General features: G+C 37.6%; 1 protein-coding gene across 3 annotated transcripts in view; it reads right to left on the bottom strand.

The window, feature by feature from the left end:
- Window positions 1-8,370: 8,370 nt before the first annotated feature.
- LOC114299820 (Peptidase S41 family protein) overlaps window positions 8,371-17,412 on the bottom strand; it is a 23,834-nt gene continuing 14,792 nt past the window's right edge. For 2 of the 3 annotated variants that reach the window (XM_082886450.1, XM_082886452.1), the window contains 10 exons: window positions 14,183-14,287; window positions 13,922-14,090; window positions 12,198-12,274; window positions 11,535-11,579; window positions 11,153-11,236; window positions 10,184-10,222; window positions 10,039-10,101; window positions 9,030-9,159; window positions 8,882-8,945; window positions 8,371-8,792 (listed from right to left, as the gene is read on the bottom strand). In XM_082886450.1, coding sequence (XP_082742576.1) covers window positions 8,890-8,945; window positions 9,030-9,159; window positions 10,039-10,101; window positions 10,184-10,222; window positions 11,153-11,236; window positions 11,535-11,579; window positions 12,198-12,274; window positions 13,922-14,090; window positions 14,183-14,287 — 768 coding nt within the window. In that variant the 3' untranslated portion in view covers window positions 8,371-8,792; window positions 8,882-8,889. The remainder of the gene's footprint in view (window positions 8,793-8,881; window positions 8,946-9,029; window positions 9,160-10,038; window positions 10,102-10,183; window positions 10,223-11,152; window positions 11,237-11,534; window positions 11,580-12,197; window positions 12,275-13,921; window positions 14,091-14,182; window positions 14,288-17,412) is intronic. The other variant, XM_082886451.1, reaches the window with a different exon arrangement.

Genomic DNA, 17,412 nt, shown 5'->3' with positions numbered 1-17,412 from the left:
TTGAGGACAATGAGGGCAAAGCATTGCCCAGACCTTGGAATACTTGTAATTTAAAATTTTTCTATCATTAGATAAACATCATTGTTTGGCCGATATTATCAATAAAGTCTTTTCAGAATCCTTTCAACATGTTCGATTGATAAAGTTATGCATGGATGTTTTCGAAGACATATCAAACTCAGGCAAAGATAAGCCGATGTTATTCCTTAATCCACTTGTTGAAATTTGTAGCAATTTACAAGTTGGAATTAAGCTGATTCCTTATCTCCACTTGTTGAAATTTGTAGCAATTTACAAGTTGAAGTTAAGCCGATGTTATTCCTTAATCCACTTGTTGAAATTTGTAGCAATTTACAAGTTGGAATTAAGCTGATTCCTTATCTTCACTTGTTGAAATTTGTAGCAATTTACAAGTTGAAGTTAAGCCGATGCTATTCCTTAATCCACTTGTTGAAATTTGTAGCAATTTACAAGTTGGAATTAAGCTGATTCCTTATCTTCACTTGTTGAAATTTGTAGCAATTTACAAGTTGAAGTTAAGCCGATATTATTCCTTAATCCACTTGTTGAAATTTGTAGCAATTTACAAGTTGGAATTAAGCTGATTCCTTATCTTCACTTGTTGAAATTTGTAGCAATTTACAAGTTGAAGTTAAGCCGATGTTATTCCTTAATCCACTTGTTGAAATTTGTAGCAATTTACAAGTTGGAATTAAGCTGATTCCTTATCTTCACTTGTTGAAATTTGTAGCAATTTACAAGTTGAAGTTAAGCCGATGCTATTCCTTAATCCACTTGTTGAAATTTGTAGCAATTTACAAGTTGGAATTAAGCTGATTCCTTATCTTCACTTGTTGAAATTTGTAGCAATTTACAAGTTGAAGTTAAGCCGATGTTATTCCTTAATCCACTTGTTGAAATTTGTAGCAATTTACAAGTTGGAATTAAGCTGATTCCTTATCTTCACTTGTTGAAATTTGTAGCAATTTACAAGTTGAAGTTAAGCCGATGTTATTCCTTAATCCACTTATTGAAATTTGTAGCAATTTACAAGTTGGAATTAAGCTGATTCCTTATCTTCACTTGTTGAAATTTGTAGCAATTTACAAGTTGAAGTTAAGCCGATGTTATTCCTTAATCCACTTGTTGAAATTTGTAGCAATTTATAAGTTGGAATTAAGCTGATTCCTTATCTTCACTTGTTAAAATTTGTAGCAATTTACAAGTCGAAGATAGGCCGAGGTTATTGCTTAAGTTCTCATAGCAATATGTGGGTTGTTTACACCCAAGGGAAGATGCTTAACACTTGTTGAAATTTGTAGCAATTTACAAGTCTATGTTAAGCCGACATATGACCACCCGCTGAGGTACACAGAAAGTTACAGGTTAAAGTAAAGGCTAAGTATATTGTTCATTACTTGTTAAAATTTGTAGCAATTTACAAGTAGGTCAGATTAAGATTATCATTTAATACTTAATTGAGAAGAAGCTTGCAAAGTTTACATTCTATATGTTCTATACTTGTTGAAATCTATGAAAAGTTTGCAGGATAGTATCTTGCCGAAGTCAAAGTTTTATGGTTATACCCAAGGTATGAAACCCCGAGGAGATTGCACAAAGGAAGCAACATGAGGAAATATGCAAAAATTTCATAAGTACAAGAGAAATAGTCAACAGAATATCACAAGATTGGAACATCCAGAAGAAGAACTGTTGCAGTTACATATAGAAGAAACCACGTCGGCCAAAAGAAAGAGTTTCGCATTACCCAGAAAGTAAAAAAGTACAAAGCGCAAAAAACAGAAAAAAAAAAAGAAGGAAAAAAGTACAAAGGACAATTTTTTCAAGATTCTTCAGCATCAGCCACTGCAGGGACTGGGACCTCAGATGACTCTGGTGGTACCTCCTCGGCCACTTTCTCCGCTTCTATCTCGGCATCAATCTCAGCGATTGTTGACTCAACACTTCTTTCTACCAACAGAAGATTGGACGATAGTTGCCCAGTGGCAGTCTCCTTGGGTGCCCCCTCAGCCCCATCACCCTCCTCATCCAAAGTCAAGTCCATAACCTGCTCAGCAGGAGGAGGGGACTTGGCTTCGGCAGCATTCTTGGGTCTTCTCACCAAGGCGTCACAATCATCTTTTTCTTTATCTTCATCAACGGCCTCGGCCTCAGACTCTGATTCACCTTCAGGAGGAGGAGGAGGAAACGGTAACGGAATAGCGTCGGCCTGACGCAATGGCGAGTCAGCAGGAAGGTCAAGCTTCTTTATCAAGGACATCCAACCAAGGGAAAATCCCCTGTTGCATGCCTGCCTGACTTGAAGCTTGTAGTCTTCTGCGACGTCGGCCATACCTTGAGCATAGGCCTTTTCGTCGGCCTCTTTGATTTCAGCCTCTTTTGTAGCTAGAGCTTGCTGGAGTTCTTTCTCCGCTTGGGCCTTCTGAACCTCGGCCTCTCTTTTCTCGGCCTCAGCAACTTTTCTAACGGCCTCAGCAGCTTCGGCTTTCTCAAGAGCTAAAGTTTGAACTTTGGTTGCAGCCTCGGCTTGATCCTCCAACTTTTTCATTTTTGCTTCAAGAGACTTGATCTCTCTCTTCATAGAAGATGCTTCCCTTTTCATATCAACCAACCTTTGACGATTTTCAAAGGATTGCATGGCAAATGAGTGGGCATGCTGAATGGCCTGCAGAAAAACAGAAATGTGAGACAATACTCTCAGTGAAGAACAGAAGAAAAAAATCACAAGTACAAATAGAAATACTTACTTGAGCAGAGTGTTAGAGCATAAGAGCATAATTTTCATACTCACTAAGCTTGCTATTTCGCTCCAAGTCATTTGGTAGAAGAAGAGCAGTGCTAAGGGCGACAGCAACATTAATGTCGTCAGCACTTTCACTAGCCATGATGGGCCTATCCTCCAGGGATAGATCAGGAGCCCAGGGGACGTCGGGCTTCTTCGAAGCCGAGGTCGTCGCAGACGATGACCTTGGCCTCTTTGTTTGTGTAGACCCTGAGGGTTGGCCCTCAGCAGACCTCTTGGTTGAAGTAGAGGCTGATTTTTTGCTTTCTGCAAGTTTAGAGATCGGCATAGCATCCTCAGCCTCGGCATCTGTAGCCTTGGCCTTAGGCTGAGCCTTTTTTACTCTCTTTGGTTTGGGTGGAAGCATTGGCTTCGTTGGTGCGGCTTCGGCGTCAGTTGGAAGGTCGGCAAGAAAGTCTTGGACGACAGGCCTTGGACGAACCATTTCGGCAGTCTTTACGAGTTTTCGTCGGCATTTACGTTCAGGAATTGGTATTAAGTAGGGGGCCGAAGTTGATGGAAGATCGGCTGGGTCAGATGTGGACTCTTGATCTGTTCGGGATGTAGAAGCAGTTAAGGTTGTGGCTGTGGGTGGAGAAAGACTCTTCTTCCTTTTTCTTGGAATATCGGGTAAGGTGGATTTGTATGTAGGGATGAAGTTTAGTAATACAGGGGCTTTTCGTTTATGGATTGGAAGGCCAAGAAGTGTTTTCAGATCTGTTCCTGGGAAGAAGGATTGACGAAAATTTTTCGGTGGCTGATGAAGATCTGCAAAGAAACAGACGTCAGAAACAAAAAGTATGAAAGTTTTAAGTAAAAACAACTAAGCATTGACTCAAGGCTCTTACTCTTGCCCTCTGTAAGTGTTCGAGGAAGTGGGTAAAGGTGGACATCTTCATCTAGGCCAAATTCCCAATTTCCAGAAGCAATGAGAAAATCATCTCCAGCCCCCTTGTTGGAGTCTGGGAGGTCGGCTATAATTTTGTACTGGGTGGATCTCGGCTTAAGGTAATAGACAAAACCCCTATCCTTCAGATCAAGAGGGCACATGGTATAACAATATTGAAGGTCGGCTGGGGTGATTCTAAGGTTTTCTTGCCTAGCTAAAGCAATAATACCGTTAATTACCCTATAGGAATTGATAGTAAGTTGCATGGGGTTCAGCTTATAGAAATGGAGAACTTGACGAAAAAGGGGATCAAGTGGAAGCCGAAGTCCACATTCGGTAAAAGCAACTATTGGAAAAGGCATTGTATGATCTGTGGGCACGATGGTATCATTATCCTCAGCCAATTTAAGATGAACGTCGGCTGGGATAGAGAATTCTTGCCTAAAGTATTCAAGTTTTGTCGGGGTATTTACCCTATGCCTCCACATACCCATTATGTTGGATTAAACTAAGAGGAATATGTTTCAGAAGATGGGCGTTTTTCAGGTTTCCCTAAAGATTAAGGGTTCTATAGACAAATCCCAAATCAATGAAGTATGAAGATAAAAATTGAGGGCACAGATCTGGGGCAGATACAAAAAAGAGAAAACAAAGACGAAGTTTCAGATTCAAGAACAGAGGTATAGTTCTCAGAAACAATAGAGATACAGAAACAAATCAAGAATAGCGGTAAAGAGAATGATGAAAAAAGCATAGAAGTTCAAGGCATAGCCACAAATTCAAGATGCAAGTAAAACCAAGACCTCGAACAAGGTCAGTAATGGCAACAGACAGACAAAAGCACATAAAGAGAATGGAAGAATTAAAGAAGAGGGTCTTACCAGGACAAATGAAGCCAAAGCAATGCTCGCCGAACCCAGAAGCCGGTTGCAACAGCAAAGAAGGCTTTGCAAGAATGAGGGATTAAAAGCAAATCCAGAAGAAAAATTGAAGCGATAGCAGATTCAAAGAAGAATGAACTTTCAGAGAGAGAAAGAGCAGGAAGACGAAAAAGTGAAGAAGAAATAGAGGCAAAAGAAAAGTTTTTGTCAAAAATTTGAAACGGCGGCAAAAATAGGGCAATTATTGCGCCTAGAGCAACGCACGCGTCAGACGGCGCAGACGAAATGAACAGACAGCTTCAGGCGCGTCACAGACACGCTCCAATCCAAACAAAACACGTAAAAAGAAACAGTTAGATATGCATGACAGCTCATACGCGTGGGAGAATACGACCGAAGCCTTGTTCTCCGAATAGAACATGTCGGCTGAAAGTAAATAATCTTGGCTAAAGTAGTTGTTAAGCTATTACTCAGAAAAGAAGTGACAAAATTTCGGAATAGGTTCCATCACCTCAGAATGCCGAGGTAATAGAACCTAGGGGGCAGTTGTGGGGATATATTTTCTGAATACCAACACGTGGCATGGTGACGCCGGCGTGTCAGCCGAGGTACCACGTGCCTTGGTAGTTTATGCCGAGGTAATCACGGAGAAGCCGAGGTCATCTCCGTAGATATCGGAATCCGAGATAAAGGGCAAGAGTCCTAAGGGAAAGAGGGGACTTAACCAAGATAAGGATAAAACTCTTAGGGAGTTTATCTTTATCTCTTGAAGAGTCCAGAGTAAACAGTAAATTGGAATTCATAGAAGTCATACTTCTAATGGGACTTGGATTGAGTATATTATAAAAGAGAGGCACCCCCGTGGGTCTAAGGTATGTAACTTATACTTTGAGTATTCAGTTTAGTACTTGATTATCTTTGAGAGATATACTGACTTGATCGTCGGAGTGCCCCCGGGTGGAAGAACCACCGCCAGAGCTTTTTCTTTCTGTTTCAGGTTGCTTAAGCCATCTATTCTGCTTGTGCTCTCCAGCTGATCACTAGACAGGCAGTGTGGTCAGATTTTCACCCACACATTTTCCATACAAACCAAACCAACCCACACTCTGACACATACACCCCCCCACCCCCATACACACACAACACTCACACACATCAAACAATATAATTGAAACAATGTAATTTTTATATATAATAATAATTAAATATATATAATAATTTATAATAGTAAATAATAATCAATTATATAATTTTTATAAATATAAATCATTTTTATATAATTTTTATCTTTCGAGTGGTTAGAAATAATTTTTTACAAATTAAATTAAAATAATCATACATATGTATATAACCTGTCCAAAAATTAAAATGATAATTATTTTTTACCCTTAAATGACAGTTATTTTTTATTTTTCATTTCTTAACCAAATTAATTTTTAATTTTTTTAAAAAAAATTCTAAAAATCAAATCATACATAACCTAAAAATCTTTTGATAAATGACTTACATACGTATGATTTAAGGGTAAAGATTTTGATAAATGACTAAAATGATAAATCAAACCCATCCATAACTTAAAAAATTTTACCCTTAAATCATACGTATATAAGGGTAAAAATTTGCTATTATAAATTATAAATTATTTTTTATTATAAAAATTACATACGTATGGTTGATATGACGTGATTATAAAAATTATTTATCAAAAGATTTTTATAAATTATTTAAATCTTTATAAATTATTTATAAAGATTATAATCAATTTTTATAAATAATTTTTGCAATTTTTATAATCAATTTTTACATACGTATGGTAATAATTTTTATAAATTATTTAAACCATACGTATGTAAGGGTAAAAAATTTTAAGGTAAAGATTTTGATAAATGACTTAAATGACTTATCAAAATCTTCACCCTTAAATCATACATATGTAAGTCATTTATGAAAAGATTTTTAGGTTATGTATGGTTTGATTTTTAGAATTTTTTTTTAAAAAATTAAAAATTAATTTGGCTAAGAAATAAAAACTAAAAAATAATTATCATTTAAGGGTAAAAAATAATTATCATTTTAATTTTTGAGCAGGTTATATACATACGTATGGTTATTTCAATTTAATTTGTAAAAAATTATTTATAACCACTCGAAAGATAAAAATTATATAATTGATTATTATTTACTATTATAAATTATTATTATATATATTTAATTATTATTATATATATAAATTATATTATTTCAATTATATTGTGTGATGTGCGTGAGTGTTGTTTGTGTGTGTGTGTGTGTGTGTGTGTGTCAAAGTGTGGGTTGGTTTGGTTTGTATGGAAAACGTGATTTGAAAACACATTTTTGTATTTCAACAGTAGAAGCGTGATTTGCAACCACATTTTGTATAAAAAAAAAAAAAAAAAAATTACTTAAAAACATGATTTGTAACCACGCTTTCTTAATTAAAAGCGTGGTTTATAACCACGCTTTTACTATTTCACAATTTTTTTGCAGAAGGGTCCTAAAAACAGTGAAAGCGTGATTTGTATTAACACTTTAACCTAGTTTAAAAATTTCGTCCAAACTAGACCTAATTTGAAAAATAGCTTAGGGTGTGTTTGGTAACGTTTACGTTTCCAGTTTATATTTACAAAAATTTTATAAACTAATTTTTGTTTATTTTTAAAAAAACATAAACTACAAACGCGTTTGATAATTGACAAAATGTTTAAAAAAATTTAAAAATATAAAAAAAAAATGAGAAATGGCAAGTGGTAGCAAGTGGCGGCAGAAGACGGTGGTGGAAAGTGATGACGGTGGGTGGTGGGTAACTGGTGGTGGTGGGTGGTAACAGGTGGGTGGTGGCAGTGGATGGGTGACGGTGGCGGGTGGTGGGTGGTAGTGAGTGGGTGGTGGTGGCGGCGGCGGCAGCAGGTGATGGGTGGTGGTGACGGGTGGGTGGCGGGTGGCGGATGGCGGGTGGTGGTGGTGGTGGTGGTGGGTGGGTGACGATGGCGGGTGGTAGCGAGTGAGTGGTAGTGGTGGCGATGGCGGTGGCGGGTGGTGCTGGCAGGTGGGTGGCGGGTGGTGGTGGGTGGTAGCGGGTGATGGTGGATTGGTGGGTGACGGTGGCGGGTGGTAGCGAGTGAGTGGTGGTGGTAGCGGGCGGTAGCAAGTGGGTAGTGGTGGTGGTGGCTGGTGGTGGCAGGTGGCTGGTGGTGGTGACAAGTGATGGATGGTGGTAGCAAGTGGGTGGTGAGTGTCGGTGGCAAATAGGTGGCGCGTGGTGGATGATGGTAGCAAGTGAGTGGTGAGTGGCGGTGGCAAGTAGGTGGCGCATGGTGGGTGGTGGCGGGTGGCGGCGGCGGCGGCAGCGAGGGGTGGGTGGTGGTGAAAAGTGGGTGGTAGGTGGGTGGTGGTGGCGGGTGGTGGCAAGTGGGTGGTGAGTGGTGGTGGTAGGTGGTAGTGAGGGGTGGATGGTGGTGGCGGAAGACGATGGTGGAAAATAGTGGTAGGTGGTGGCTAGTGTTGAGTGGTAAAAAAAAAAAAAATTCAAAACTCAAAACGGAAATACATTTTTTGTGTTTTCATTTTTTAGTCAAATTTATAAACTGAGACCACTGATTTATAAATCAAAAATTTTATCAAATAAATTTTTATTTGAGTTTTTGAAATTTTTGTAAATAGCGAGAAATTCTTACGAGAAGCATCACTCCCACATGCACCCCCAATATTTCATCAAGGAAAAAAAAAAGAAAAAAAAAGGTTTCTCCCACAATGAAAGCTCTAGGGGCCCTTGACAATTTTCCAGATAAGCTTGTCCACACTTTTTCTTTTTTCTTTTTTCAACCAGATAATGTTGGTACATAAAACATTTTCTATCAATACAGCAACAGATATGCTATCGACAACGAATAATACATCAAAAATATACCTCCTAGAGGGTCTTCTTCCAGCTTGAATGTATGGAATTTTTTTTGTTTATTTCTCTGAATTGTATGTTGAATTCTTCAATCCCTGCACCAAAAGCATCTCCCAATGCCCAAGAGGTTGGTGTTGATTGATGCAATGAGAAATCCCCAGAATCTCAATCAATTGTTTCTCACAGATGACGTCGAACAAGAACTGCATATATATATTTACTAGTGGTCATCATGGGAATTTATGTCAATTCAAATGTAGAAGAACCAAATGTGCGAGCCAAACAATTTCAAGGCCTTGAATCCTGAGAAAATCACAGCAAATGGCAAGGAAGTAGCTACATCATGTAAACATGATCAAGATAGGCCCAAACACAGATAGAGGGAGAGAGACCTGTTTTTTTATCCTTGTTTAAGTGTATGGCAAGTCGATAGATGTTTCATGACGTCACTCCAAGCTGCAAATAGGAGTTATATATCTAGATTATTTTACGATTTCAGAGCCTATTTCCATTTTCCTGAGAAAAGTAAAGATTTGTTACCTGGAAAATTCTGAAAATCAGGCTCAATTCCATTGCCATTTATGTCCATGTGGTTCGGTGTGACGTATTTCCCAATTGTGACAACCACACCAGATCCATCGTGCAGTTCAAATACAGATTGAATCAGGCCCTGTTAAAAATACACTCAACAATCAGCACGGCTTCAATCAGGAATCAGGAATATTGTCTAATCATCAAGAACATTATTCAATCAGGAATCAGGATTGTCTAATCATCAAGAACTTTCATAATGCGATATATGTGGGAACATAGAATCATTCAACACTTGAAAACAAATTGAAGACGATTTTTTTTTTAAGAAAAAGTACATGAGAAATTTGCAACCACTAAGCTTAAAGATGGGTAGAGAAAATGGCCCAAGCAAGGAATTTTTTTATTTAATTTATATTCCAACCTCAAGAAGCTATCTTTTGGTATATTAACCAGTCTTGAACATGAAGTTGATATTGAAGAAGTCATTTGGAAACGATTGAAAAAAAATTTAAGTTTTACAACGGTGACAGTCTAAGAAGCACCAACATTCCAAGATGGGTGCCATGTCGAACAAAGACACAACAGAAACATGCATGTCCATATGTCCAACAAGCCAATTGGCGCGTCAATTTTTTTAATTATTATTTGTTTGTAGGATACATTTCCAGCGTTTTGGACAAACCTCAGGGCACCATTGTAGGTTGTTTTTTTTTAAATTTAAAAAAAAATAAAAAATAAAAAACTGGTTCAGGTCAAAGTAAAATATATAGAAACAATGGGAAAACACATACACATGGTAAATAAAATTTTATATTTTTACAGTATCCCGTGTCCATATACTAATTTTTTAATTTTTTTTTAATATTGTTGTCTTGTGTCAGCGTCCATACTCATATCTGTGTCTGTGCTCCTTAGGTGACAGGTCAATCACATGATATGCAGATTCTAAAAGAGAACACAATCTGACCAGAAAATTAATCTAAATTGTAGCAACCATGAGACTATATATTCAGACCTTGCCAAAAGTCCTTTCACCCACAAGAACAGCTCTACAGTTATCATGGAGTGCACTGGCAACCTGAAATGAGAACGAACGGTCACAACATGGCATTTACGATTATACTACAAATCACACGATATTGGAAATCTCAGCTGCTCACTATTTCACTCGCACTAGCAGTATTTTTGTTCACCAAAACCTGCATCGGAAATAACAAATAAGTGGTTAGCCATATAATTAAGTATAGGACATTCAAGAATTAAACAACCACAAACTTCTTCTCTTTGCAATCAAAAGTAGTTTAAAAAGTAAACTGAAAAAAACCATCCAACCCAAAAATGTTCACAAAATTGGTATCAGTCTGACCATTTTAAAGTATTTGGAAGTTTTGTATTCCATTTCCACCTTCTTCATTCATGATAATGTGAAATATATCTTTTAGGGAACCCCGGGTCCCCAACTCAAGTTTGAGGATTGTCAGAAGGTCAAGAAAACCAACCAGAGCTAAGGTTGAGTTTTTAAGAATTTTTTTTTTTTTTTAACATGAGTTTTTACGTAATTGACAAGACAATTTTCAATAGAACCTAAGTTTGATGAACCAAGATTGGATCATTCAATACTTTGTTCTGCTCACTTCTACCCTGTCAGAAATTCAACAAACCCAATAATTCAGCAAGGCCATTTAAGCAGTTATGTTGTGTTTGGATCATGGATTTGAGGAGAGATTTGCAGAGGAAAGGAAAAGAGAAGAGAAGTGAGAAGAAAATTAACTTCAATTTCATTTATTTTTCCCTCCAATTTTCCTTTTCCATAGAAAATTTCCTCTCCGAATCCATGATCCAATCACAACCTTAAGGTTTTCTGCATGAAGGATGAACAATAGCAATCCATATTGTACTGCATTCCGCATCCCAGCTTTAGAAAGATCACAATCTTATATAGTTCACAGGCTACGCCAAAAATCATTTGTGTCCAAATCCCTGTTTATAGTCGACAAGTTGGTTCTAAATTGACAGTCACGCTACTGACTTGAGAGAATTCCATAAATTTCCACAGTGCAAATCATACATATAAATTCACTTCAAAAACCCAATAGAAGTATAGGTAGTTATTAGGAAGGCATACATACAATGACAGGAGCTGTAATTAGAGGTGCAGTTTCTGCAATAATGTTTTTTTGGTACTGGGGATCCCTTCCAACGGTATAGATCACCTGCCCATAAGACCACAACCACAAGAAAGCACCTCAAGTTTCTAGATATGAGTATATATATGAGAAACCCGTAATATTGGATCATCTCAAAATAAAGAAACATATGATCATTTATTATGTCATGAGATTCATTTTAAATCAATGACAAACAACCAGCAATTTTGGAATTGATGATAACATCAATGGACAAATGCCAGCACACAAAAGAATTAAGAACTCTCATGAGAGGGATGGAGGGAGATTTAATAAAATATGGATTTTACAATTTCAATGACAATGATTGATTAGATTCACATACCGTCTGCCCCTGGTTTAGAAAGAGCTTAGCAATTTCAATCCCAGCCTGAAATAAGCAAAGCAATCAAATTTACAATTTTTAAACACTCATTCACATTAAACTCCCTGGACAGAACTGAAAAAATTAAAAACATAGTTTAAAAGCATTTGAAAATTAGTGGGGAAAAAAAATCAGCTAACTAGTGAAGCAAATCAATTTTTCCTTTGCTCAGAAGATACACAAATAGCTTTTTCTCCTCAACTCCAAACGGTTTTTTTCATTCCTCTTCTTTTTTTCTTTTCTTTTTTTATGATAAATATGAACTTTGAACACATATATAGGTAGGAAGTGTTATTCTAAAAGGTATGAATGGCTATAACTCCTGATTCAAGGATAACAAGAGCAACTAAAAATTACGTCCAAGAAATAACATAAAATAAAACCTAATCATGGCTCAATGAGAACAAAGGAGAAGAAATAAAGAAAGAAAATTACAATGCTCAAAGAAATCAATTCAAATTATCTGTTATCCATTAAAATTGCACTGATGGTAACCAATATAACAAAGACAATTTTTCTTTGGAATCATGAATTTAACCTTCTGCAATAGATGAAATAATAAAAGTGTCCAACTTGGATATATATATACATTGACAAATGGAGAATGAAAGATATCAAACAAACCTGAACTAGTCCACCCAGATTATCTCTAAGATCAAGAATAAAAGACGAGGCACCCAAGTCTTCGAGTCGCTTCATTGCTGCAAAAATAATTTCTTCCTTCAATTCAATCACAAAAAACAACTAAGATAGCAACTAGTATTCAATGAGAGAGAGAGAGAGACGGCGGGGATAAATTCTACAAACAAGCACACCATGCAGGAGGGGCATGCTAAAGAACTACATTATCTGGTTCATGTTGCCACAACTATAGAAGAATCTTTAATGATATTTTCTCCGCTCATTTCCTGCTTTTCTCTTGTAAATTATTTTTCCAAAGTAAGCCTAAGGGGTTGACCTGGTGGCAAGGCCTTGGGTCTTGGGGTTGTGCTCCCTCCAAGGTTCAAGGATCGAAACCTCTTAGGTGCTAACAATTACTTGGGGCCACCAAACTAGAGGAAAACCCTTGAATTAACCATGATGCACTTGCGAGAAGCTCCTTGCCAAGGGCCTGTGCACCCCTGGGGATGATCCAGACACCCCACTACCAGTCAAAAAAATATGTATATATATTATTTTTCCAAAGTTCCAATGGTTGAGAACCTTGGTGGATTCAGAGTTTGTGCACCTAGGAGCTCCATTATATTTTTGAGAATGTGAGACTAACACATGGTTTTCACCACTATGGCACTATATAAAGCCTAGTTCTTGGGAATAAAAAAATTCAATAAAAGGAAGAAGGAAAAAAAAAGATTGGTAAATTAATACCAGAGGGGGCAAGCAATCTATATTTTTGATAAACCTCAGGGAGTGTGTTTATGATTTACCCAAAAAAGATTGAAGCATGGTTACAGTCTTGAATCTCAACCACTGATACCCCCCTGTCCAAAACACTGTTTATCACTGAATAATATTTGATGTGAATATCAGTATTGTTATTATTAATTGACAATGTTAATTGCATTCCTTAGAAAACTACTCTTCCCAAACATGAGCTTGGTTCCTCCTACATGAAGGAAACTACTGATCATCTGACCACAATCGTATAGAACAAATATGTTGGACCCAGCAACATATTGTTGTTAGATCAAAATTCTGATTAATAAACATGAAATATCAAGGCATCTGATTTGTAGCATCGTCTTGTAGCGTTCTAAAATAATTAATTTTACATCATCCAGAATTAAATTAAAAACTCAGAATGCTGAAAACCAGGTGACAAAGTCACTTTGTCACAATCTACTACTAGTGGCCACTCTCCTTGCTAGTTGCTTACTTGAACAACTTCAAATAGGTCTACTGCCGAACTTGGTGCTGCTCCCATGTATAATTAACAAATCTAACACAATCACAATTGAAGATAAAAGTGGAACGAAAAATAAAGAAATAAAAAATAGAAAAGACATCAGTTGCCTAGAAACAAATAGGAAAGGGACCAAGGATAATGCATAAGAACTCAGCGAGCAATGGTCAAAATGGAAGTGACAACACAATGAAAATTAGATCAAAGAACTTAACAGAAGAAGAAGAAGAAGATTAAAACAAAGAAACAAAACAGGCCAGAGAACAGGAGTGTCAGTAAAATAATAACTTAGAACCCATCGGTCTGGAATTTATGCTATTTAATTCTGATGGGCATACAATATTAATACAACATCTCCTTTTACCAAAAAGTAGCAAACTTCAATGCAACAATGTAATTCTGCAACAAAATGATGATCTTTCGGTATACTTAAATGAACATGTACCTATAAGCAGATCTTTCCTCGCCAATGCATTGAACTCCTTTAGGCGCACATAACCAACAGAAGTATCACCACTATCTATTTGTTCCAATCGATAAAGAACTGGGGTCCGAGCAACAAGTTGCCTCTGAACTTCAATAGATTGCACAGGTCCACAATTTCCATGCTTTACCTAAAAAATGTCAATGATCCAACACTGGAATGTCACATTAAAATAATTAAGAAAATCAACACTCCAATATGTAATTGGTGCAGAATCTGAACCTTAACAGCCACAAATGTTTCATTAGGACCTTGTAACATAGACGATACTTCGAAGGCAGATTTTCCCCTGATATCCACCCCATTAACTGCTAAGACTTCATCTCCCTGCCAACAGAAGATAGAATTTAATTTTGAATAGACTTGACAGAAACTAAAATATAACATATGCACAGGAGTAACGGAATTTTTAGATCTTGAGGCCATATATGATATATCGTACTTTTTATTTAAAGGTCATATGGTCGTTCCCAGTGCACACGTCTCCAGCTTACAACAGTTTCTAGGAGAGGTAGTAGGTAGGCAGCCTTACCTCCACTTTTTTTGTGGAGAGGCTGATTCCTATGACTCAAACCCGTGTGTGATGCTACAAGCAGATAGCACTTGTCATCATGCCAGGTCACGACCTCTACTAGCTACCATTTTTTTGGGAAAAATAATAGGAGCTTATGTGGCGGAAGTGCATATTAATGAGCACAACTGTCTTGAGGCCATATATGATATATCGTACTTTTCATTTAAAGGTCATATGGTCGTACCCAGTGCACATGTCTCCAGCTTACAACAGTTTCTAGGAGAGGTAGTAGGTAGGCAGCCTTACCTCCACTTTTTTTGTGGAGAGGCTGATTCCTATGACTCTATGGAAATCCCTACAGTTTAGGAGTCATATGTAATCCCTATAATTAAGGAATGATTATTGACAGTCCTATTTTAGGTATGTACAGAAGGATAGTGCTGGTGGTCAATAGTGATTACCATGATTCTTGTATATTCCTTTATTGTAGAATTGTACTTCCTTAAGTTAGCTGCTGGTTACAGTTTATATAATAGGGCATATTGTACAATTCAATGTATTGTATTGAAAATATAAAGCAGTTTCCTCACAGCTTTCATGGTATCAGAGCTGGTTTTTTCTTAAACCAAGCTAACTATGGGGGATAACTCCATCAACAGTCGAGGGTCGACAACCTCAGAGACTCAAACAAGTCGAACCACTTCCATCATCAGTTCGAATGGACTAGAGGGCTCTCTGTCCAACTATCGGCAGAGAAACTCAACGGGAAGAACTTCCGAGAATGGGCACAGTCCGTGAAACTTGCAGTGGACGGCAGAGGAAAGCTCGGGTATCTTACCGGCGACTCACAGAAACCTGAATCGACGGATGCTATGGCAGTCCAGCGATGGAGATCAGAAAATTCATTGATTACCTCATGGCTTATCAACTCCATGAAGCCAACTATTGGGAAAACATATATGTTTCACTTAGAAAATATGAGGAAGAAGAACTCCGAAAATATGAGGAAGAAGGAATATATTTCTGTTATATTCAAAACTTCTTATCTTACAAGACCAAATGACACTCCTTATATAGGAGATATTACAAACATCATTATAACCCATTATATGCCACTTACATATTATATATTACCACTATCTACCACTATCATATTATATACATGCCACTATCTACCACCAACACCACTATCATATTCTATACATGCCACTATCCTTCACCAACACCACTATCATATTATATACATTAACACAAATTTCCAGCACTCCCCCTCAAGCTGGTTTGAAGATATCTTCCATAGCCAGCTTGCTAGTCAGCTTATCAAATTGCTTCTTGTGTAGTCCCTTCGTTAGCACATCAGCTAATTGTTCACCTGTTGGAAGGTAGGTCATACAGATTATGCCAGCATTGATTTTCTCCTTGATGAAATGTTTATCCACTTCTATATGTTTTGTGCGATCATGTAGAACTGGATTATGAGCTATAGATATAGCTGCTTTGTTGTCACAATAGACCTTCATAGGTGTCGGTGAGAAAGCTTTAATTCTTCAAGAATTCTTTTAATCCACATTACTTCACAGATTCCATGGGCAACAGCTCGGAACTCTGCTTCTGCACTACTTCTAGCTACCACATTCTGTTTTTTACTCCGCCATGTAACTAGGTTCCCACCTACAAAGGAGCAGTATCCGGATGTTGATCTCCTGTCTGTAACACTTCCTGCCCAGTCTGCATCTGTGTATACTTCAACTTGAAGATGTCCATGTTTCTTGAACAGTAAGCCTCTCCCTGGAGTTCCTTTCAAATATCTTAAGATCTTATAAACGGCCTCAAAGTGCTCTGCCCCTGGTGAGTGCATGAACTGACTTACCATGCTGATTGCAAAGGCAATATCAGACCGCGTATGAGACAAGTAAATCAATTTCCCTACAAGTCGCTGATATTGTTCCCTCTCTTTGACTTCTTCAGCCTTAGCAGCTTGTAACTTCAAGTTAGGCTCGATCGGAGTCTCCACCATCTTACAACCAAGCATACCTGTTTCTCCAAGGAGATCAAGGACATATTTTCTCTGATTAACGAATATACCTTCCTTGGATCTTGCAAATTCCATTCCGAGGAAATACTTGAGGGCTCCCAGATCCTTAATGTGAAATTCTTTTGCGAGTTTCTCTTTGAGGGCTGCTAACTCTGCTTCATCATTACCAGTTAAAATGATGTCATCAACATAAACAATCAAAATTGCAATTTTACTGTTTTTTGAATGTTTATAAAATATTGTGTGATCTGCTTGACTCTGCGAGAAGCCACAACTGATAACTGCCTTCCCAAAGCGTTCAAACCACGCTCTTGGTGATTGTTTGAGTCCGTATAATGACTTGTTCAATCTGCATACTCTGTCGCTTCCAAGTCTCTGCTCAAATCCCGGCGGTAGGCTCATGAACACCTCCTCTTCAAGATCACCATTGAGAAATGCATTTTTAATGTCAAGTTGATGTAGAGGCCAATCTGAATTTACTGCAAGAGATAACAGTACTCTGATGGAATTTATTTTAGCAACAGGAGCAAACGTCTCCTGATAGTCGATCCCATAAGTTTGAGTGAAGCCTTTAGCCACCAGTCTCGCCTTGTATCTCTCAACGCTTCCATCTGCGTTACATTTTATCGTAAACACCCATTTACACCCAACTGTTTTCTTGTCTTTGGGTAGATCAACTATCTCCCAAGTATCACTTCTCCTTAAAGCATTCATCTCCTCCATGGCTGCTAATTTCCAATTCGGATCATCCAATGCTTCCTGTATATTCCTTGGAACAAACAAGTGTGAAATTGTAGATGTGAAAGCTCTATGGTTTTTAGACAGTCTTTGATAGGAGAGGTAATTTGCAATAGGATGTTTAATGCAATTTCGGACACCTTTCCTAATTGCTATAGGAACATC

The sequence above is a fragment of the Camellia sinensis genome, chromosome 9 (assembly GCF_055761805.1).
Source record: "Camellia sinensis isolate YWXY chromosome 9, ASM5576180v1, whole genome shotgun sequence".
Taxonomy (NCBI): domain Eukaryota; kingdom Viridiplantae; phylum Streptophyta; class Magnoliopsida; order Ericales; family Theaceae; genus Camellia; species Camellia sinensis.
The sequence above is the reverse complement of the archived record's forward strand: the minus strand, read 5'-3'. Positions and strand labels throughout refer to the sequence as shown.